General features: G+C 43.9%; 2 protein-coding genes and 1 long non-coding RNA gene across 3 annotated transcripts in view; all 3 read right to left on the reverse strand.

Moving 5' to 3' along the window:
- Positions 1–952: 952 nt before the first annotated feature.
- TGFBR1 (transforming growth factor beta receptor 1) overlaps positions 953–22,011 on the reverse strand; it is a 185,423-nt gene continuing 164,364 nt past the window's right edge. Inside the window, exons 8-9 of the mRNA XM_077269426.1 lie at positions 13,354–13,484; positions 953–1,652 (exon numbers count right to left, since the gene is read on the reverse strand). Of these exons, the coding sequence (XP_077125541.1) occupies positions 1,527–1,652; positions 13,354–13,484 (257 nt within the window). The 3' untranslated portion in view covers positions 953–1,526. The remainder of the gene's footprint in view (positions 1,653–13,353; positions 13,485–22,011) is intronic.
- LOC143782214 (uncharacterized) lies at positions 17,015–19,698 on the reverse strand. The gene is made up of 7 exons (XM_077269425.1): positions 19,689–19,698; positions 19,322–19,617; positions 19,159–19,233; positions 18,965–19,051; positions 18,653–18,866; positions 18,399–18,558; positions 17,015–18,287 (listed from the first exon to the last, which is right to left on the reverse strand). The coding sequence occupies exons 2-7, from the start codon at positions 19,364–19,366 to the stop codon at positions 17,270–17,272; spliced, it is 1,599 nt and encodes a 532-aa protein (XP_077125540.1). The 5' UTR covers positions 19,367–19,617; positions 19,689–19,698; the 3' UTR covers positions 17,015–17,269.
- Positions 19,735–21,902, reverse strand: LOC143782216 (uncharacterized). Its single transcript, XR_013216893.1, has 3 exons — positions 21,643–21,902; positions 20,187–20,266; positions 19,735–20,115 (listed from the first exon to the last, which is right to left on the reverse strand). It is a non-coding gene; the product is annotated as an uncharacterized LOC143782216 (long non-coding RNA).

Below are 22,011 nucleotides of genomic sequence, written 5' to 3' on the forward strand. Positions count from 1 at the left end.
TGGTATTTCCTGAGAAAGGAGTCATATGCACTCCGAAATATCATAACCAACAAATCCTCCTATTCAGCGATTTAAGTACGGTCGAATGTCGACCGGTGGATCTGCGGCAGCCGGTAATATATGCTTGTGAATATTTTACATCAGGTGAGCAGTTAATTTTACTGGTAAATCTTCCATAAATTGTGAGATAAGACACTATTAAGACGCATGTTTTTGCATTGAAACGCGTATGTTTTTAATGTATGGACTATGACTTAATTGTTTTAATGTTATTTGAAGCTATGGATTAAAAGAAAATGGATTTTATGAACATAAAACCCTTGACTTATTCTTTTCAAGACACTATCTGCGCTTCTTTTTTCCTACAAGTTATATTACTAGCGCAGAGTATTAGAAGACTTATTCGCTAATAGTATCTTTTATATGTAATCTTGATGAAATTCTAGCGTCCTTTGTGGTTGTGCTTTTGTATATTGCACTACATACCATTTTTTCTTTAGTACACCTTAACTTCTCTGCAGCTGGGGACCACCGTACCTTGGGCTGGTCTTCTGTTCGCATGTTGCTGCTGGCATTTTGTCATCTTCTGGCCCTTTCTAACACTAATTTTCTGGTTGTTATATGTATAATTTTATCCAATAAAGTGTTTTTCTATGTTTGTATTCTATGACTGCGTGGTGCTCTTTTGTCTTCGCTAATAGTCTTGCAGCTTTAAATACAGTAGAGAAGGAGTAAATTCCAAACTCTTCAAAGTTTAAAATAGGATTGACATAGCTTAAAAAAAAAAAGAAAAAAAAAGAAAACACAAATAATGCTGACTATCTTCTACCAAAAATTATTTGGTTTCTATTTTTTTCCCCCCAAACCAGCATTGACTTCTTTGCATAGAACGCAAAGCATATTGTTGCATGACATCTTAGGTTTTGTGGTTAAAACAAAACAAAAGATAAAACAACAAGCAAACAATAAGATATACACATATATGTTGTGCGTGGCACTTACCGGTAATACAATTAATTTTTGAAGGCATGTTGTATAGTACTGTATAAAAACTGACTTGCATAATATCCCCATATCATCTTGAGGTATTTTTTAGCAACAATATTTTAAAAGGCTTCTAAACGTCTAATAAACATACTAGAAGGAAAGCTAAATTGAACAAGTAATAGTAAAAATTCAAACAAGATTCCTGGCATTCCCAAAATGTCCAAACATTGAAGGAAGGTCTATGGGGGTAAGCTGAGGGACTTAAATAGGAAAAGAAGGGTAAAACCTGCATCTTCAATTGTACCATTAAAAATATTCCTAAATATACATTTACAAAATGTCCTGGGAAGATGGCAATCAAAGCATACAATATAAAGGGAGAGGTCTTGTATGTATGCAATGGGCCACAGGTGTATCCTATGACATTTCAGAAAGGCAGCATTGTTAGACTGTGTCCTCGGGGAGGTAGAACACCATTTCTTCAGATCAGGCAAATCAGGTAAATAAACAAATGGTGCATTTTAGACCAGCATGATGGATTACATTTTTATGCCCTCTTGCTGGCTGAGTTGTGACAAAGTTTTCTTGATTCGTAAAGCAGTGAGCCTTGCAGCTCCATTGGCATACCAACATTCTCGCATTATTTTAGCCATCACACGCAATGCCTGGGGAAAAACAAAAACGTACTTAATTTTGTAATTTAAGTAACAAAACTGAATAATGAAACATTAAAAAATTAACTTATGGGCCTACATTCAAACATCTATTTTTCACATTCATATGTGGTTTATAAAAATAACACTCTGACCCATACAGTTTATTGGAACCATGTGCCTGTTCCGTTCAACTCCAACTCTAGTCAGCTATTGTTCATCAGACGCAGCCAAGGAGACTCTGCCTAACAGGCTAGGGATGAGGAGGCCCTGCCTAACAGGCTAGGGATGAGGAGGCCCTGCCTAACAGGCTAGGGATGAGGAGGCCCTGCCTAACAGGCTAGGGATGAGGAGGCCCTGCCTAACAGGCTAGGGATGAGGAGGCCCTGCCTAACAGGCTAGGGATGAGGAGGCCCTGCCTAACAGGCTAGGGATGAGGAGGCCCTGCCTAACAGGCTAAGGATGAGGAGGCCCTGCCTAACAGGCTAGGGATGAGGGGGCCCTGCCTACCAAGCTAGGGATGAGGGAGTCCTGCCTACCAGGCTGGGGATGAGGAGGCCCTGCTTAACTGGCTGGGGATGAGGGGGTCCTGCCTACCAGGCTGGGGATGAGGGGGTCCTGCCTACCAGGCTGGGAATGAGGGGGTCCTGCCTACCAGGCTAGGCAATGAGGAGGCCCTGCCTACCAGGTTAGGGATGAGGAGACCCTGCCTAACAGGCTAGGGATGAGGAGACCCTGCCTAACAGGCTGGGGATGAGGAGGCACTGCCTACCAGGCTGAGGATCAGGAGGTCCTGCCTACCAGGCTGGGGATCAGGAGGTCCTGCCTACCCGGCTGGGAATCAGGAGGTCCTGCCTACCAGGCTGGGAATCAGGAGGTACTGCCTACCAGGCTGGGAATCAGGAGGTCCTGCCTACCAGGCTGGGAATCAGGAGGTCCTGCCTACCAGGCTGGGAATGAGGGGGTCCTGCCTACCAGGCTGGGGATGAGGGGGTCCCTGCCTACCAGGCTGGGGATGAGGGGGTCCTGCCTACCAGGCTGGGGATGAGGGGGTCCTGCCTACCAGGCTGGGGATGAGGGGGTCCTGCCTACCAGGCTGGGGATGAGGGGGTCCTGCCTACCAGGCTGGGGATGAGGGGCCCATGCATACCAAGATGGGGAAGAGGGGGCCATACATACCAGGATGGGGATGAGGAGGCCATGCATACCAGGATGGGGATAAGGGGGGTATGCAGACCAGGATGGGGATAAGGGGGCCATGGATAGCAGGATGGGGATAAGGGGGCCATGCAGACCAGGATGGGGATGAGGGACCCATGCATACCAGGATGGGGAGGAGAGGGTCCTGCCTACCAGGCTGGGGATGAGGGGGTCCTGCTTAACTGGCTGGGGATGAGAAGGTCCTGCCTACCAGGCTGGGAATGAGAGGGTCCTGCCTACTAGGCTGGGGATGAGGGGGTCCTGCCTACCAAGCTGGGGAAGAGGAGGCCATGCATACCAGGATGGGGATGAGGGGGCCATGCAGACCAGGATGGGGATGAGTGGCCCATGCATACCAGGATGGGGATGAGTGGGCCATGAATACCAGGTTGGGGATGAGGAGGCCATGCATACTAGAATGGGGATGAGAGGGCCATGCATACCAGGGGATGGGGATGAGAATGCCATGCATACCAGGATGGGGATGAGAGGGCCATGCATACCTGGATTGGGGAGAAACAGTGCCTTGCAAAAGTATTCGGCTCCCTTGAACTTTTCAACCTTTTCCAACATATCATGCTTCAAACATAAAGGTACCAAATCTAAATTTTTGGTTATTTTAAATTTTTGTGGAAATTCAAAAACTGAAAAGTGGGGAGTGCAATATTATTCGGCCCCTTTAACTTAATGCTTTGTTGCGCCACCTTTTGCTGCGATTACAGCTGCAAGTCGCTTGGGGTATGTCTCTATCAGTTTTGTACATCGAGAGACTGATTTCTTGCCCATTCTTCCTTGGCAAACAGCTCGGGCTCAGTGAGGTTTGAAGGAGATCGTTTGTGAACAGCAGTTTTCAGCTCTTTCCACAGATTCTCGATTGGATTGAGGTCTGGACTTTGACTTGGCCATTCTAACACCTGGATACGTTTGTGAACCATTCCATTGTACATTTTGCTTTATGTTTGGGATCATTGTCTTGTTGGAAGACAAATCTCCGTCCCAGTCTCAGGTCTTTTGCAGACTCCAACAGGTTTTCTTCAAGAATGGTCCTGTATTTGGATCCAACCATCTTCCCATCAATTTTAACCATCTTCCCTGTCCCTGCTGAAGAAAAGCAAGCCCAAACCATGATGCTGCTACCACCATGTTTGACAGTGGGGATGGTGTGTTCAGGATGATGAGCTGTGTTGCCTTTACGCCAAACATATAGTTTGGCATTGTTGCCAAAAAGTTCGATTTTGGTTTCATCTAACCAGAGCACCTTCTTCCAAATGTTTGGTGTGTCTCCCAGGTGGCTTGTTGCAAACTTTAAACAACACTTTTTATGGATATCTTTGAGAAATGGCTTTCTTCTTGCCACTGTTCCATAAAGGCCAGATTTGTCCAGTGTACGGCTTATTGTTGTCATATGGACAGACTGTCCCACCCCAGCTGTAGATCTCTGCAGTTCATCCAGAGTGATCACGGGCCTCTTGGCTGCATCTCTGATCAGTCTTCTCCTTGTCTGAAATGAAAGTTTAGAGGGACGACCGGGTCTTGGTAGATTTGCAGTGGTATGATACTCCTTCCATTTCAATATGATCGCTTAAACAGTGCTCCTTGGGATGTTTAAAGTTTTGAAAATCATTTTGTATCCAAAACCAGCTTTAAACTTCTCCACAACAATATCACGGACCTGCCTGTTTTGTTCCTTGGTCTTCATGATGCTCTCTGTGTTTCAAACAGAACCCTGAGACTATCACAGAGCAGGTGCATTTATACGGAGACTTGATTACACACAGGTGGATATTTATCATCATTAGGAATTTAGGACAATATTGGATCATTCAGAGTTCCACAATGAACTTCTGGAGTGAGTTTGCTGCACTGAAAGTAAAGGGGCCGAATAATATTGCACGCCCCACTTTTCAGTTTTTGAATTTCCACAAAAATTTAAAATAACCAATAACTTTTGTTCAACTTCACAATTGTGTTCCACTTCTTGTTGATTATTCATCAAAAATTTACATTTGGTATCTGTATGTTTGAAGCATGATATGTGGGAAAAGGTTGAAAAGTGCAAGGGAGCCGAATACTTTCGCAAGGCACTGTATATAAACCAGAATAGGGGCTATTAGTACAGAATTGACCACATTTTTTTGCTTCAATTTTTTTTCTAGTTTCCTTCTCTAAAGCCTAGGTGCGTCTTATGGTCCGATATGACTTGTAGTCCGAAAAATACGATATATATTTCTATTCCATCTATTCTGTCGAGTCATGCTGTGATTTTACTCTGTGTGGTAGATAAAATGTGGAGTTTTCAAGGGTATGGCTGTGCAAAAATCAGACGGCACTCTCATGGTCCGAAGGCCATGTGATTTCTTTTTTTTTTTTAATCACACCCATTGACTTGCATTGGCGAGTCTTGTCCAATATATGAGGACAATTGCAGCAGCTGTGCTTTGCAGATGAGCAGGAACTCAGATTAACATGTGCAATTTGATTTTTTTTTGCAAAGGAGTATGAGCCATCTAACTATTTGGGCAGGTGTCTGTTCTGTCTAACATGCCTGGCTTGGTAAATACTGCTCATCTTATTTCACAACATCAAAAGAACATGAGCAGCATGGTGGCTCAGTAGTTAGCACTGCAGCCTTATAGCACTGGCGTCCTGGGTTCAAATCTCACCTAGGACATCTACAAAGAGTTTGTATGCTCTCCCTGGGTTTGCGTTGATTTCCTCAGAGTTCTCAGATTTCCTCCCACATGCCAAAGACATACTGATAGGGATATTTCGATAGTAAGTCCCAACGGGGACAGTGATGATAATATTTGTAAAGCGCTGTAAAATTAATGGCGCTATATAAGTAAAATAATTAAAAATAAACAATCGCCCTCCAGACTGAAAACAAAGGCACGAGTTCTTTACTTGCTCGAAAGCCTGATACACCTTATGGGGACTGCGACATATGGGAAAATGAAATCATTTTGATATCTGATGGAATGCCTGTCAGATTAATTTTGGCCCGAAAATACTTGCCCCCCAAAATCAGCCCCAGCCTTGGGATTCCCCAAGACCAATGTTTTTCTTTAACCCCTTAAGCCCCGAGGGTGGTTTGCACGTTAATGACTGGGCCAATTTTTACAATTTTGACCACTGTTCCTTTATGAGGTTAGAACTCTGGAACGCTTCAACGGATCTTGGCGATTCTGACATTGTTTTCTCATGAGATATTGTACTTCATGATAGTGGTAAAATTTATTCGATATAACTTGCGTTTATTTGTGAAAAAAACGGAAATTTGGCGAAAATTTTGAAAATTTCGCAATTTTCCAACTTTGAATTTTTATGCCCTTAAATCACAGAGATATGTCGCGCAAAAAACTTAATAAGTAACATTTCCCACATGTCTACTTTACATCAGCACAATTTTGGAACCAACATTTTTTTTTGTTTGGGGTTATAAGGGTTAAAAGTTGACCAGAAAATTCTCATTTTTACAACACCATTTTTTTTTATTTTAGGGACCACATCTCATTTGAAGTCATTTTGAGGGGTGTATATGATAGAAAATACCCAAGTGTGACACTATTCTGAAAACTGCACCCCTTAAGGTGCTCAAAACCACATTCAAGAAGTTTATTAACCCTTCAGGTGTTTCACAGGAATTTTTGGAATGTTTAAATAAAAATGAATATTTAACTTTTTTTCACACACAATTTATTTCAGCTCCAATTTGTTTTATTTTACCAAGGGTAAAAGGAGAAAATGGACCCCAAAAGTTGTTGTACAATTTGTCCTGAGTACGCTGATACCCCATATGTGGGGGTAAACCACTGTTTGGGCGCATGGCAGAGCTCGTAAGGAAAGGAGCGCCATTTGACTTTTCAATGCAAAATTGACTGGAATTGAGATGGGACGCCATGTTGCGTTTGGAGAGCCCCTGATGTGCCTAAACATTAAACCCCCCCCCCAAGTGACACCATTTTGGAAAGTAGACCCCCTAAGGAACTTATCTAGATGTGTGGTGAGCACTTTGACACAACAAGTACTTCACAGAAGTTTATAATGCAGAGCTGTAAAAATAAAAAATCATATTTTTTCACAAAAATGATCTTTTCGCCCCCATTTTTTTTATTTTCCCAAGGGTAAGAGAAGAAATTGGACCCCAAAAGTTGTTGTACAATTTGTCCTGAGAACGCTGATACCCCATATGTGGGGGTAAACGACTGTTTGGGCTCATGGCAGAGCTCGGAAGGGAAGGAGCGCCGTTTGACTTTTCAATGCAAAATTGATTGGAATTGAGATGGGACGCCATATCGCGTTTGGAGAGCCCCTGATGTGCCTAAACATTGAAACCCCCCCCAAGTGACACCATTTTGGAAAGTAGACCCCCTAAGGAACTTATCTAGATGTGTTTTGAGAGCTTTGAACCCCCAAGTGTTTCACTACAGTTTATAACGCAGAGCCATGAAAATAAAAATTATTTTTTTCACAAAAATGATTTTTTAGCCCCCAGTTTTGTATTTTCACAAGGGAAGCAGGATAAATTGGACCCCAAAAGTTGTTGTACAATTTGTCCTGAGTACGCTGATACCCCATATGTGGGGGGGAACCACTGTTTGGGCGCATGGCAGAGCTCGGAAGGGAAGGAGCGCCATTTGGAATGCAGACTTAGATGGATTGGTCTGCAGGCGTCACGTTGCATTTGCAGAGCCCCTGATGTACCCAAACAGTACAAACCGCCCACAAGTGACCCCATATTGGAAACTAGAACTCCCAAGGAACTTATCTAGATGTGTTGTGAGAACTTTGAACCCCCAAGTGTTTCACTACAGTTTACAACGCAGAGCCGTGAAAATAAAAAATCCTTTTTTTTCCCTCAAAAATGATTTTTAGCCCCCCAAATTTTTATTTTCCCAAGGATAACAAGAGAACTTGGACCCCAAAATTTGTTGTCCAATTTGTCCCGAGTACGCGGATACCCCATATGTTGGGGTAAACCCCTGTTTGGGCGCACGGGAGAGCTCGTAAGGGAAGGAGCACTGTTTTACTTTTTCAACGCAGAATTGGCTGGAATTGAGATCGGACGCCATGTCGCGTTTGGAAAGCCCCTGATGTGCCTGAACAGTGTAAACTCCCCAATTCTACCTGAAACCCTAATCCAAACACACCCCTAACCCTAATCCCAACGATAACCCTAACCACACCCCTAACCCTGACACACCCCTAACTCTAATCCCAACCGTAAATGTAATCCAAACCCTAACCCAAACTTTAGCCCCAACCCTAACCCTAACTTTAGCCCCAACCCTAACTTTAGCCCCAACCCTAACCCTAACTTTAGCTCCAACCCTAGCCCCAAACCTAACCCTAGCCCTAACCGTAGTCCTAACCCTAACGGGAAAATGGAAATAAATACATTTTTTTAATTTTATTATTTTTCCCTAACTAAGGGGGTGATGGAGGGGGGTTTGATTTACTTTTATAGCGTTTTTTATATCGGATTTTTATGATTGACAGCTGTCACACACTAAAAGATGCTTTTTATAGCAAAAAAGTTTTTGCGTCTCCACATTTTGAGACCTATAATTTTTCCATATTTTAGTCCACAGAGTCATGTGAGGTTTCATTTTTTTGCGGGACGAGTTGACGTTTTTATTGGTAACATTTTCGGACACGTGACAGTTTTTGATCACTTTTTATTCCGATTTTTGTGAGGCAGAATGACCGAAAACCAGCTATTCATGAATTTCTTTTGGGGGAGGCGTTTATTCCGGACCACGTTTGGTAAAATTGATAAAGCAGTTTTATTCTTCGGGTCAGTACGGTTACAGCGATCTCTCATTTATATCATTTTTTTATGCTTTGGCGCTTTTATACGATAAAAGCTATTTTATAGAGAAAAAAAAATTTTTTGTTATCGCTTTATTCTGAGGACTATAACTTTTATTTTTTTGCTTATGATGCTGTTTGGTGGCTCGTTTTTTGCAGGACAAGATGATGTTTTCAGCGGTACCATGGTTATTTATATCCGTCTTTTTGATCGCCTGTTATTCCACATTTTGTTCGGCGTTATGATAATAAAGCGTTGTTTTTTGGCTCGTTTTTTTTTTTTCTTACGATGTTCACTGAAGGGGTTAACTAGTGGGACAGTTTTATAGGTTGGGTCGTTACGGACGCGGCGATACTAAATATGTGTACTTTTATTGTTTTGTTTTTTTTATTTAGATTAAAAGTATTTATGAGAATAATATATACGGTATATTTTTTTTCTTTATTTTGGAATTAGTTTTTTTTTTTTTTTTTACACATGTGGAATTTTTTTTTTTTTTACTTTTTTACTTTGTCCCGGGGGGGGGGGGGGACATCACAGATCGCTGATCTGACAGTTTGCACAGCACTCTGTCAGATCAGCGATCTGACATACAGCCGTGCAGGCTTACCAGTGCCTGCTCTGGACCCGGAAGCAATCCCTGCAGGACCCGGAAGCAGCCCCGCGGCCATTTTGGATCCGGGGCCTGCAGGGAGGAGACGCTCGATACAAGGTGAGTACATTGCCTTGTACCGATCATCTCAGGGAAACCCGCAGGGAGCCCCCTCCCTGCGCGAGGCTTCCCTATACCGCCGGCACACTGCGATCATGTTTGATCGCAGTGTGCCGGGGGGTTAATGTGCCGGGGGCGGTCCGTGACCGCTCCTGGCACATAGTGCCGGATGTCAGCTGCGATAGTCAGCTGACACCCGGCCGCGCTCCCCCCGAGAGCGCGGCCGATCGCATATGACGTACTATCCCGTCACTGGTAATTAAGTCCCAGGTCACCTTGACGGGATAGTACGTCATATAGGATTAAGGGGTTAATTAGCCAAAGCAAACAAGCCTTTGAAGCTCTCTACAGGGAAGGGGGGGGCAAAGGGCACAGACCCTGCATCCCCAGCAATTATCACAGGGGTGTGAAGTCTTGTGCAGAACTGGCTTCCTTTGTTTAACTCAGGCTGCAATTGTGGCACAACAGATCCAAGGCTAACCAGTGAGATATTGAATCTAGAAAATGACCTATAATAAAAGAATGCAATATCCCTGAGCCTAGCTGAGCACATAATCGTAATCTGCATCTCTTTCCCCACAAGTCCATCCCAAGCAGCAGACTATAGAACCATGAGTTATTGAGTTATAAAGCATAGCTACCAGGAATTAAACACAGTAGCCGTATTTGGTCTCCCTGCGCAGACAAAGTCCAGCAAAACCCATTGGCACTGCCGCCGTTCCATTTAGAGATTCGGGCTGAAAGTTATGGACATCCACGGTTCTGGCCAGAAAACCACGTACTCAGATATGGGAGGAGAGAGACTGCACAGTCCAGGGGTTTGGCACAGCATGTGGGAGGGAGCAGACTAGGGATTAATAGGCAGCTCCTCATTTTGGACTTAAGATGATGCAGCCAGAGAATCTCACAACAAAGATTTGGACCTATGATCCATCAGCTCCTCCCTGTGGTCATATGCTACATAACACGGTAATTGAAACCTATCTATACCCTACCCTTGTACTACACTCTTGACTGTATACTTACATATGTGTTCTTGTAAATATACACCTGTATATTTCTAGTGTGCCTTTCGGCAATTAAATATAAAATTAATCTTTGGCTGCTCTTTTATCTTGATTCCACGAATTACCAAGTCCACACGCTCAGTTGGTTATTATACGCTACCCGGGTTGGTTTCAGAGGCGATATAAGCCTGCTGTCGGACAGGGCTTATATCGAACGAGGAACTGGTGGCAGCATATCGTACTGTGTTAGTGAGGAGCCCTGACAGTGACGGCCGAGAGGTTTCTGTACATAGAAAATTAAGAGACCACTGCAAAATTTTCAGTTTGCCTGATTTTTCTCTTTATAGATATATTTTTGAATAAAATGTAAATTGCTCTTTTATTCTATAAATTACAGACAACATGTCTTCGAATTTCCAAGCACTAAATTTATTTTCAGAAAATGAGAAAAGGTCAAAATAACAAAACAATGCTGTGCTTGCAGACCTCAAAAATGCTAAGAAAACAAGTTCATAATCATTTAGAAACAACAATACTAATGTTTTAACCCAGGTAGAGTTCAGGAACCAATATTTTGTGGAATAACCATGATTTTTAATCACAGCTTTTATGCGTTTTGTCATGCTTTCCACCAGTCTTTCACAATGCTTTTGGGTGACCTTATGCCACTCCTGATGGTTGTGACTATCCATCTTCCTCTTAATTACATTCCAGAGGTTTTCAATGGGGTTCAGGTTTGGATATTGGACTGGCCATGACAGGGATTTGATGTGGTGGTCCTTCATCCATTGATTGACCTAGCTGTGTCGCAGAGTTCGGGAACATTGCCTGAGCACAAGGAATCAATTGTTTTTCCAGGATAACCTTGTATGTGGCTTGATTCATACGTCCTTTGCAAAGATTAACCTGCTGTATGATAGTGCTTACTGAATGTACTGAAAGACACTCACATGGCTGCGAGATTTATGGCACACAGGAACACTTACCACAGTCGATACGGTTAATTATGCAGTCATAAACCGTACCACGAACAGTCCATTACACACTGTACCGGAACATGACATTAAGCTGCGGTCACTAAACATTCTGGACCTTACTCCGTCCAGTTACCATGGGTGACCGCACAGTTCATTATCTGACCCTCGTCAGTACACAGTCCCCCAACTCTGGGTTACCTTTCTGGAGCTCCTGCTCCACACGCTGACCTCCTGTCAGTCATCTCTCCTGGGGAAACTGTCTTACTGAGATCACCGTCCTTGTGACCAGGGCACTCATGACAGTCCAGATCCCCTAGAAAAAACAGTAGCTTCCTCAACGCATGGCTGTCACAGACTCTGCACATAAGGTCTCTCCATGTGCTAGTCAAGAAATCCTACTCCCAGGATCTTCCAACACAGGTTGTGCTATTCAGGAAGTCCTACTCCCAGGATCTTCCAACACAGGCCTTCCGATCCATGGCCCCACCATGTGCTCTTCAGGGATCTGATCCTACTCCCAGGATCTCCCAACACTCAGGCCATCCAGGATCTTAGAACACAGAGACCATTTAGATCCATACACTCTCTCTCCACTCTTGTGACCACATCATGATCACATTATGTACCTGTAACCACTACCACAGGTGGGAGGTGTGTGTCGTTAGTCAGACAGGCCAGCTCCACCACTAACCCCGTAAGCCCCCTAGCTGCAGCATGGATCACTGCATCACACTTCCCAAATCCAGCCTTGCTGAAGCATCCCCAGATCATTACCGATTCTGCACCAAATTTCACAGTGGGTGCAAGTCACTGTGACTTGTACGCCTAACCATTAGACGACCAGGTGTTGGGCAAAGCTGAAAATTAGACTCATTGGAACAGATTACCTTACTCCAGTCTTCTATCGTCCAATCCTTACGGTCTTTGGGAAACTCCAGCCTGGCTTTCCTTTGCTTCTCATTGATGAAATGCTTTTTTCTACCTTTACATGACTTGAGCCCTGCTTCTAGGAGCCGGTTACGAACTGTTCTTGCCATGCACTTCAACCCAGCTGCCATTTGCCATTCCTTTTGTAGGTCACTTCATGTCATCCTGCGGTTGCTGAGTGACATTCGAAAAAAATTACGGTCATCCTGGTCAGTGGAGAGTCGTTTTCGTCCTATGCCGGTCTGTAGCATTGTTGTTTGTGACCTAGCTGTAATGGACTGCAGTCTTCGAAATTTTTACGGATAGAGGCAACGTGACACTCACTGTATCCATCCTAGTAAAGCCAGAATTGAGCCCTTCTTTTCCTCATTGAAGACTTTTCTTTTCAACTCCTTTAGCATGGTTAAAAGTTATTTTTTCATTCCTATTACTTTTGGGATATTACTAGCACTTGTTTTGCCATCCAGCTTGTCCTATTGCAAGAGGATTGTGAACACCACAGCAGTGTTTTTTATACTTTCCTTTGTTAAGTAAGATTTGGTTCAGTTGATCACCTAATCAGAAGCACATTAAGTAGAATGAGGTGTACTCTGGTTAGAATTCAACTGACACTGGAATCAAATGGTTGTCAGACATGTAGAGAAGCTGATTTTTATAAAACTCTGCAGTGGTCTCTTAATTTTTGCCAGAGCTATATATCCCCAGCCTGGACTGGTGATGTATATTCCCCCTCACTGGGAGCACCTCAATAACTTGTACTTATAAGGGAAGCTTCTCCAGCGACTGTTTGCCCTCAGTGACCTGGGGCAAGTGGTGGCGCCAGAGAGCCGATCCCTGCTGGGTCTTTCTCTCCCCTCCCGAGAGGTGAAAATTAGAAACACCCCTTCCCCTGTGCGATCCGTCACAGGGACTTTAGCTTACTAAAGATCCCATGAGGGTTTGACACGTTGCTGAATGCTTTTGGATATAGAAAGGACTCGCTTCTGTTTTCAATCTGGAGTGCTATGGTTCCTCCAGTTTTGTACTGTTTTCTTCTATGTATTGTTTTAGTTGATAAAGGTGTTTTATGCATACTTACTTCACAGCTCTGCCATCTGTTTGGAATGTTTGGCCTTAGTTTCTGGTCACAAACCACCTTCCTCATCTCCTCAACTGATGGATCAGAAGGCACAAGGTCATAGTAAGGTAACTGATAATCTTCATGGATTCCTGGAAAATAAATTGCAAAGAATATGAACATACTATTCTCTGTTAAAAGGCAACTATTTTATTATGTTTATAATCATTCCTCGAACATGCTTGCTATTTACTGGCATTTACTGCAGGTAACTGTTCTAGTTATAAATTCTCTCCATACTCAAAATGCTTTACAGCAGTATTCCACAAGTCCAGTCATTAAGAGATGCCAACAGATCAGATTTTGCGGATTTCCTCAGTACTGAACAAGTACTGAAAGGAAGAAAAAAAAAAAAATTACAAGGAGGAATCCTCTCTGGGGTTATTTCTTTAGTCTGCTCTGCATTATTATCCTGAAACCAACACCCTCTTGTTAAAGACCATAAGAATAAATAGTAATAAAGTCTTAGAGACCGATGCTTTTCAAACTGTGCGGTGCTCCTTACTTGTTAGGCCCAGCTGAAGTAACCGGTTTTACATAAATGATTATGAAGGGTGTAGTCCTTTATATGGCTTCAGCGATCTACTGGTTAGCAACATAATTGATTCATTTTTATGTTGGGAATTCAGGTTGACATGGCTATTAACCACAGGTGGTAAGGGCCAGGCCTTCCCCCTGAGCTTTGTGGCGAGGGACCAGGAAAAGTTTGAGAAGTCGAAGTCTAAAACAGTAGATGCCTTATTGTTATCGTTATGGTTCTGGATATACACGGATCATCAAAATAATCTCTGTATTCTAGGTTTTAGAAATATAGTCATAGTTATAAGTAGTTCACTATGATTTCCTTATTTGTTTTTTTATAATCTAGGTACTGCAAACCACCATTCCAAATCAAAATGTGAATGATTGCATTTGCCTTGGAAAAGTAGCGGCTTAGAAAAGTTTGCTACAATTCAAGTTACCCATCTCATTTAGTATGCAATGGTAACACCCAATTTGCTTTCTTTTTTAGTTTACCAATTTTTGTTTTAGTTTTAAATGTCGTAATACAGTAATGTATGCAGTAGTAGTGAGTAAGGCTACTTTCACACTAGCGTTAACTGCATAACGTCGCAAATCCGTTTTTTTGCCGAAAAAACGGATGCGTCAAAAAAGTGAAAAACGGTGACAAACGTATGCCACGCATCCAGCATTTCGACGGATCCGTCGCAAATCCGCTAAACGTTTCCGTCGAAAATACTGGATGCGTTGCATACGTTGCATACGTTTTACCATCCGTTGTATCCGTTTTTCCGACGGATCCGTTTTTAAAAGGGGAGGCTCCCAAAATTTGATTGGCTACTGGAAAATTTGAAAAACTATATAGTACTGTATTTACAGCCCATCTTTGTGGGTTTTAGTTTTGTGGCAGCGATGGAAGGTGTTCTTGGGAGGATTGCTAGTTTGGTTACCGACGTTATCTTTGAGACGAATCGCCTGGATATTATAGTGCGGGAGAAGGAGGCGGCAGCGGAAAGGCGTAGGATGCTTCTGCAGCAACGGAGACGGAGACGACTGTGGATTCATCCGATTAATCAACTACGGATGACCCGGGGTGTCCAGTCCACTCTGTACCTGGAGTTGCGGCACAATCCACACAAATTCCACAACTACGTGCGGATGAGGATTGAACATTTCGATTTTTTGCTTGCAAAAATGGAGGATGTCATCCGAAGACAGGATACAAGGATGAGGCTTGCCATCACACCGGCGGAGCGGCTGATGGTGACCCTGCGGTAAGCCTCTTTTTTTTATTTCATTGCTGATATTGGATGTTATATTACACGCTGCAGACAATACTGCGCTGCCATATTGCGCACTATTTTCTGCAGCATGTAGTTTTGTTTTTCTTGGCGGACATTCCACTGCTTTATTTAAATGTCATTGCTGATATTGAATGTTTTTCTGCATTTTTTTTTTGGGGGGGGGTTTTTTGGGTTTGATGACATGCAACTGCTTTTTTTCTGTCATTGGTCATTTTGAATGTTATATTACACGCTGCAGACAATACTGCGCTGCCATATTGCGCACTATTTTCTGCAGCATGTAGTTTTGGTTTTCTTGGCGGACATTCCACTGCTTTATTTAAATGTCATTGCTGATATTGAATGTTTTTCTGCATTTTTTTTTGGGGGGGGGGGGTTTTGGGTTTGATGACATGCAACTGCTTTTTTTCTGTCATTGGTCATTTTGAATGTTATATTACACGCTGCAGACAATACTGCGCTGCCATATTGCGCACTATTTTCTGCAGCATGTAGTTTTGGTTTTCTTGGCGGACATTCCACTGCTTTATTTAAATGTCATTGCTGATATTGAATGTTTTTCTGCATTTTTTTTTGGGGGGGGGGGTTTTTTGGGTTTGATGACATGCAACTGCTTTTTTTCTGTCATTGGTCATTTTGAATGTTATATTACACGCTGCAGACAATACTGCGCTGCCATATTGCGCACTATTTTCTGCAGCAAGTAGTTTTGGTTTTCTTGACGGACATTCCACTGTTTTTTTACACTGGTTTCATGCTGGTTTTATTGAGTGTCCCGTCCTTAAAAAAAAAATAACAGTGCCATATTAAAACTTGTTGGTCTGTGCAATTTTTTCTAACATTTTTTTTTTTTTAAAGTTTCCTAGCTACGGGTGAATCTATGACTTCGCTCCATTATCAGTTCAGGCTGGGCATTTCAACTATCTCTGGAATAGTGAAGGACACATGTCGGGCTGTTTGGACCACTTTGCAACCAGAGTATATCCCCCAACCATCCATGGAAATCTAATCTAGTTTCCCTAATTGTGTGGGTGCAGTTGACGGGAAACATATAAGGATTGCGAAACCGGCAGGAACAGGATCGGAGTATTATAATTATAAGAAGTATTTCTCCATCGTCCTTATGGCTATTGCAGACGCCAACTGCAGGTTCCTTGCCGTGGACATCGGAGCATATGGACGGTCCAACGATTCGCAAGTTCTTAAAAACTCTCCGATGGGTCGTTGCCTTTATGGAGAGAGCTACGATTTTCCGCCAGCCAGACCACTGCCAGGAACAAATGACCCAGCCCTGGAATATGTCTTTGTAGGTGATGAAGCCTTTCAACTGTCGCTGCACCTACTGAAACCGTACAGTAGCCGGAACTTAAACCATACCAAGCGGGTCTTTAATTACCGGCTTACTAGAGCACGAAGAGTAGTGGAGTGTTCCTTTGGCATATTGACGGCGAAGTGGCGAGTTCTGCTGACGGCTATCAAGCTGAAAACAACAACTATAGACGAGGTAGTTAAAGCCTGTGTGGTGCTCCACAACTTTGTCCTGTCAAAGGAGCCCGTTTCTTTGGATGATGAAGAGTTGGAGACCACCTTGTGGGACTACCGCAGCAGCTCGGTTCGCTCTACAAGTTCAGTAACAAGGATGAGGGACCAGTTTGCCGATTACTTTGTCTCACCTGTCGGGCGGATCCCGTGGCAAGACATGATTGTGTAACCTGTTTCCCATGTGTAACCTGTTTCCCATGTGTAACCTGTTTCCCATGTGTTTTGGTTATGTAAAAAAAGTGTTTCTGCCCCCCCCCCCACAAAAAAAAAGGCCCAAAAGCGTTGTTTTCTTGCTAGTAAAACCATTATGTTATACCTTTTACATGTCTGTTGTTTGTTTTTATTAAACCTTTTTTTATTATATTACCTTAATAAATCCACACACACACAAAGAGTAGAATTGTAATCCGAATTTTATTTTAACTCTTTTTTTTGTTTTTTTGTTTTGCAAAAAAAATATATATATATATTTTCCAACTTTTTTTTAGAAAAATTTGAACATTTTTTAGATTATTTACATTAATTACACTTTACAAATTTTCAAAGTGTTGGGTGGAGATATGAGAGGAGGATGGGCCGGAAGGTTGGACCACGTCGATAGGTGGGGAAACCCTACTTGTTTGGGGTGCAGTGGAAGGGGGGGTTAAACCAAGAGGCTGACCAGAGGGGGGTGGTGTTGGGGTAGGTGGAAGAGAAAAGTTCAGTAAGGAAAACATTGGGGAAGTAATTTGGTCTGGGGGCCGGGATTGTTGTGGGGACTGGGTCGGGTATTGTGACTGGGTAGGGTAGTGGGAGTGGCGTGGGGTTTGGTAATGGTGCTGGTGTGGGGATTGGAGCTGGGTTTGGTAATGGTGCTGGTGTGGGTATTGGGGCTGGGTTTGGTAATGGGGGGTATGGTGTGGAAATGGGGCCTGGTGTGGAATTGGAGTGGAGGTGTGGGGAGGTGTGTGGGTCGATTCATTAATGGCCTGCAGTGCAGCATTATAGCAGGTATTCATTACCCGCATCTGTTGCTCAAAAGAAAGCTTCTCCATGCTCATGAGCATGGATTGGAAAAAAAGATTGGCCGGATCGGGACTTACAGCTGAATGCAGCCTATCCAAGCGACTGCTGGTTTCCTGGCTTGTTTCACTGATGCGTGATTGCACCATGTTGAAACCAGCAGTCACTTGCTCTCCCAAAATTTTGAAAGAGCCTTGGAAGGATGCATTCAGGTGTAAGAACTCAGGAGCATAGCTCCTTTCCTGACCCCTCTGGCGCTGCCGCCACGAACCTAATGGTGGTGTCGAGGTGGCAGGATCAGAGGGGTGGGGTAAAGGGAACGCTAACTGTTCAGCATCAGATGCGAGCAATGAAGCCTGCAATAATGCTCCACTGCTTGGGGCGGATGAAGTGGAGGGGACAGAGGGGTCAGAGGAGAGGACAGAGGGGTCAGAGGAGGGGACAGAGGTGTGGGGCCTACCGACGTGGCCCTCAGTGGCGGACTCAGGAGGGATCGCTCCAGAGGGCGCAGAGGAAGATGCAGGCGCCCGGTGGCTGGAGAAGGTGCTGTGAAAGAAAAAACAAAAGAAATTAATACATTGGAATGAAAAAGCCCTGACTGAAAGCAAACTAAGTAGACAGGTTAACATGGTTATAAGTGGGCTGTAGAATACTTACACTCTGCTTAGCATGGTTCGCCTCAGGAAGGAGAGGGCCTGGCCATATTTATATTTGCTCCTCTTCCTTCCTGCAGAGCCACTCGGGGCCTTCATCTCATCATTGAATTCCCTCTTAAAGCGATCCCTCAGTGACCGCCACCGCTTCCTGATATTTCCAACTGTGAAGACAAGAATCAAAAGAAAAAACAAAAAAATTAGTAAATGCAATACATTACAGTCAGCTCAAAACATCACTGGAAATTGAATACTTACCTAGTTTGCTGTGCTGCTGAGGATTAAGGCTCTCCCGCCTTGGAAACAGGTTGCGACACACTTCGTCCCAGAGCCGACGGGTGACACCGGTATCTGCATGCCTGCGGTCAGCCATGTTCCACAGCGGCTCCCGCTCACGAACCTCCTCGATGAGACAATCGATGTCAATGTCATCATCATCATCCTCCTCTTCTGCGGGAGCACGCTGTGAAGCCTGTGTCAAAAAAAAAAAAAAAAGGAAAACAAACAAATTAGTACACTGAAATACTAAAATACCAATAGAATCCCCCTCCCCCCCAAAAAAAACCTCACTGATGGCCGACCGCGGCGACGAGTCCGCCGACTCTGGGACTGTCTGGGAGAGCCTTCAGCGGCAGCAGCAGGAGCAGCAGCAGCAGCCTGAAATGAAGGAAACAAATTCTCAGTTAAGGTAGGCAGGTGTTTAGTAATCTGTTTTGTGTATGGTGCAGTGTGATGTGCGAAGGAACTGTTTCACCACTACTTACACTTGGTTCCTCCTCCACTAGCATCTCTCCACCCGTCTCGCCCCCTTCTGACAGCTCCTCATCTGATTCAGCTTCCTGTTGAAACAAAATTTATGCATGTAGTTATCCATAAAAATGTAATTTAAAGAAATTTTTAAAAAAAACATTTTTTGGGTTAACTTACCGATACACGCTGTTGCTGTGGAGGAGGGCTGTCAGAAGAGGACATTGTTTTGTGGTCCTGGTGGGCAGCGGCTGTGTCCTGGTGGGCAGCGGCTGTGTCCTGGTGGGCAGCGGCTGAGGTCCTGGTGGTTCTGTAAGTTAAAGAGACACTTGCAATCTGCTCGACACATTGAAGTAGCAGATTGGGGTCTTCAAAACTTACTTCTAGCACTTTAGCTGTGGTCCTGGTGGGCAGCGGCTGTGTCCTGGTGGGCAGCGGCTGTGTCCTGGTGGGCAGCGGCTGAGGTCCTGGTGGTTCTGTAAGTTAAAGAGACACTTGCAATCTGCTCGACACATTGAAGTAGCAGATTGGGGTCTTCAAAACTTACTTCTAGCACTTTAGCTGTGGTCCTGGTGGGCAGCAGCTGTGTCCTGGTGGGCAGCGGCTGTGTCCTGGTGGGCAGCGGCTGAGGTCCTGGTGGTTCTGTAAGTTAAAGAGACACTTGCAATCTGCTCGACACATTGAAGTAGCAGATTGGGGTCTTCAAAACTTACTTCTAGCACTTTAGCTGTGGTCCTGGTGGGCAGCGGCTGTGTCCTGGTGGGCAGCGGCTGTGTCCTGGTGGGCAGCGGCTGAGGTCCTGGTGGTTCTGTAAGTTAAAGAGACACTTGCAATCTGCTCGACACATTGAAGTAGCAGATTGGGGTCTTCAAAACTTACTTCTAGCACTTTAGCTGTGGTCCTGGTGGGCAGCGGCTGTGTCCTGGTGGGCAGCGGCTGTGTCCTGGTGGGCAGCGGCTGAGGTCCTGGTGGTTCTGTAAGTTAAAGAGACACTTGCAATCTGCTCGACACATTGAAGTAGCAGATTGGGGTCTTCAAAACTTACTTCTAGCACTTTAGCTGTGGTCCTGGTGGGCAGCGGCTGTGGTCCTGGTGGGCTGGTTAGTGGCTGCGGTCCTGGTTTATCTGTTAATATGTATAATGGATCTATAGTTAGACACCACCCCCTGAACTAGGTAATGTTCAATGATAAACAGCCTACTAAAATGATGTCAGAAATGTTCATACAGGTGAACCCCAAAAAACCCCCAAAAAGTTGCACGTTATACCATTCATTTCCATGTCCCTAAAAATAAAAATTTTTAATGTTAACACCATGAAAAAATATATTTGACATATTTTATTTAAAATAAATAACCTCTCCCCCCACCCCCCCAAAAAAAAAAAAAAAAAAAAAAATTCAGGTTAACCTTTATTAAAAAAATGAGCCCTCAACCAACCCTGTATTGCATGTGTAACCATTGGTACATACACCATTTTTAAATTTACCTTTATGAAATAATACTACGGACATTTTTTTAATAAACATTTTATTATTATTTTTTTTTTCTCACTTTTTTTTTTTAAATCACAATTAGGAGCTGACATGCTCTTTATTTTAAATACAAGTACTTCAACTGCAAATGGTTATAACTAATTAAAATAAAATCAACACTTTTATTAAATAGAAAAACCCCACACTCACACATTCAAACCACAAGCTGCAGACCGCTAGACTTTTTTAAAAAACACATCAGATTTAAAAAAAAAAAACAAACAAAAAAAAAACACATTTAAACCACATGCTGCACAGACCACTATACAGTCAATACATCAGAAAAAGGCAAATAACCAATTACAGCATGGACAAATGCACATGCAATCAACAATACGCACACAAAAAAACATGCATGGTATGTGTCCACATTCAGGATCGCCTCAGAATTTGCTCAGGATTTCCCATCAGTATTTGTAAGCCAAAACCAGGAGTGTAAAAATTAGGTAAAGTATCATACGAAAACAGGCACACTTTTGCTTTTATCACCCACTCCTGGTTTTGGCGTACAAATACTGATGGAAAATCCTGACCACATCCTGATGCAATCCTGCACATGGACACATACCCTCCCACATGAACAGGCATAAAATTGGCAAAGGCATAATATGGTGCAGGCACATGATACAAAAGCACACAGCCGTCCAAAAATACACACATACACATGCACGCACATAGCTTTATGCAAAGACACATATGTACAACAAAGGCAGAAAGGTGAACCCAAGCAGAAGACGCATACACACACACACATACAAAAGGCTGACAATCCTTTGGCTGGAGCTGCAGGTCTTCACAGTGGCTGGCATCATGGTGGATCTGGACTCTAGCATGGCACTGGCTGGTGCAGGACGATGGCAGGCCTCAGGTCCTCTTCAGGTTTTAAGCTCTTTCTGTAGTCAGTACCTCATATACACACACACAAATGCACAGGCACACAGATGCACACAAAAATTGCAATACTCACACTGGCTCTATGGTGGCTGGAGTCTTGTGGCTGGAGTCCCGTGGCTGGCTCCTTCCTGTGGCTGGCTCCTGTGTCAGGCTGGAAAATTGTGGCTGGGGTCTTATGGCTGGAGTCCTGTGGCTGGCTCCTTCCTGTGGCTGGCTCCTTCCTGTGGCTGGCTCCTTCCTGTGGCTGGCTCCTGTGTCAGGCTGGGGTCTTGTGGCTGGGGTCTTATGGCTGGGGTCCTGTGGCTGGCTAGCTCTTGCTGGAAGTCTTCTGTCTTGGGTCTCGCAGGCATATGTGGGGTTGAAGGCCCAGGCCAGGTTTATATAGATTTGGGGGTGTCTGGCCAATTGGCAACAAAATCCAGCTTCTGAGCATGCTCAGTGT

This window comes from Ranitomeya variabilis, chromosome 6 (genome assembly GCF_051348905.1).
Source record: "Ranitomeya variabilis isolate aRanVar5 chromosome 6, aRanVar5.hap1, whole genome shotgun sequence".
In the NCBI taxonomy this organism is placed as follows: Eukaryota; Metazoa; Chordata; class Amphibia; order Anura; family Dendrobatidae; genus Ranitomeya; species Ranitomeya variabilis.

What these genes read in the sequence shown, in the direction of transcription:
- LOC143782214 (XM_077269425.1), bottom strand. Translation starts at nt 19,366, where the DNA reads ATGTCCTCTTCTGACAGCCCTCCTCCACAGCAACAGCGTGTATCG. An exon ending in TAGTGGAGGAGGAACCAAGT is followed by an intron (nt 19,052 to 19,158) that starts GTAAGTAGTGGT and finishes CCTTCATTTCAG; the next exon opens with GCTGCTGCTGCTGCTCCTGC. An exon ending in TCAGCAGCACAGCAAACTAG is followed by an intron (nt 18,559 to 18,652) that starts GTAAGTATTCAA and finishes TTGTCTTCACAG; the next exon opens with TTGGAAATATCAGGAAGCGG.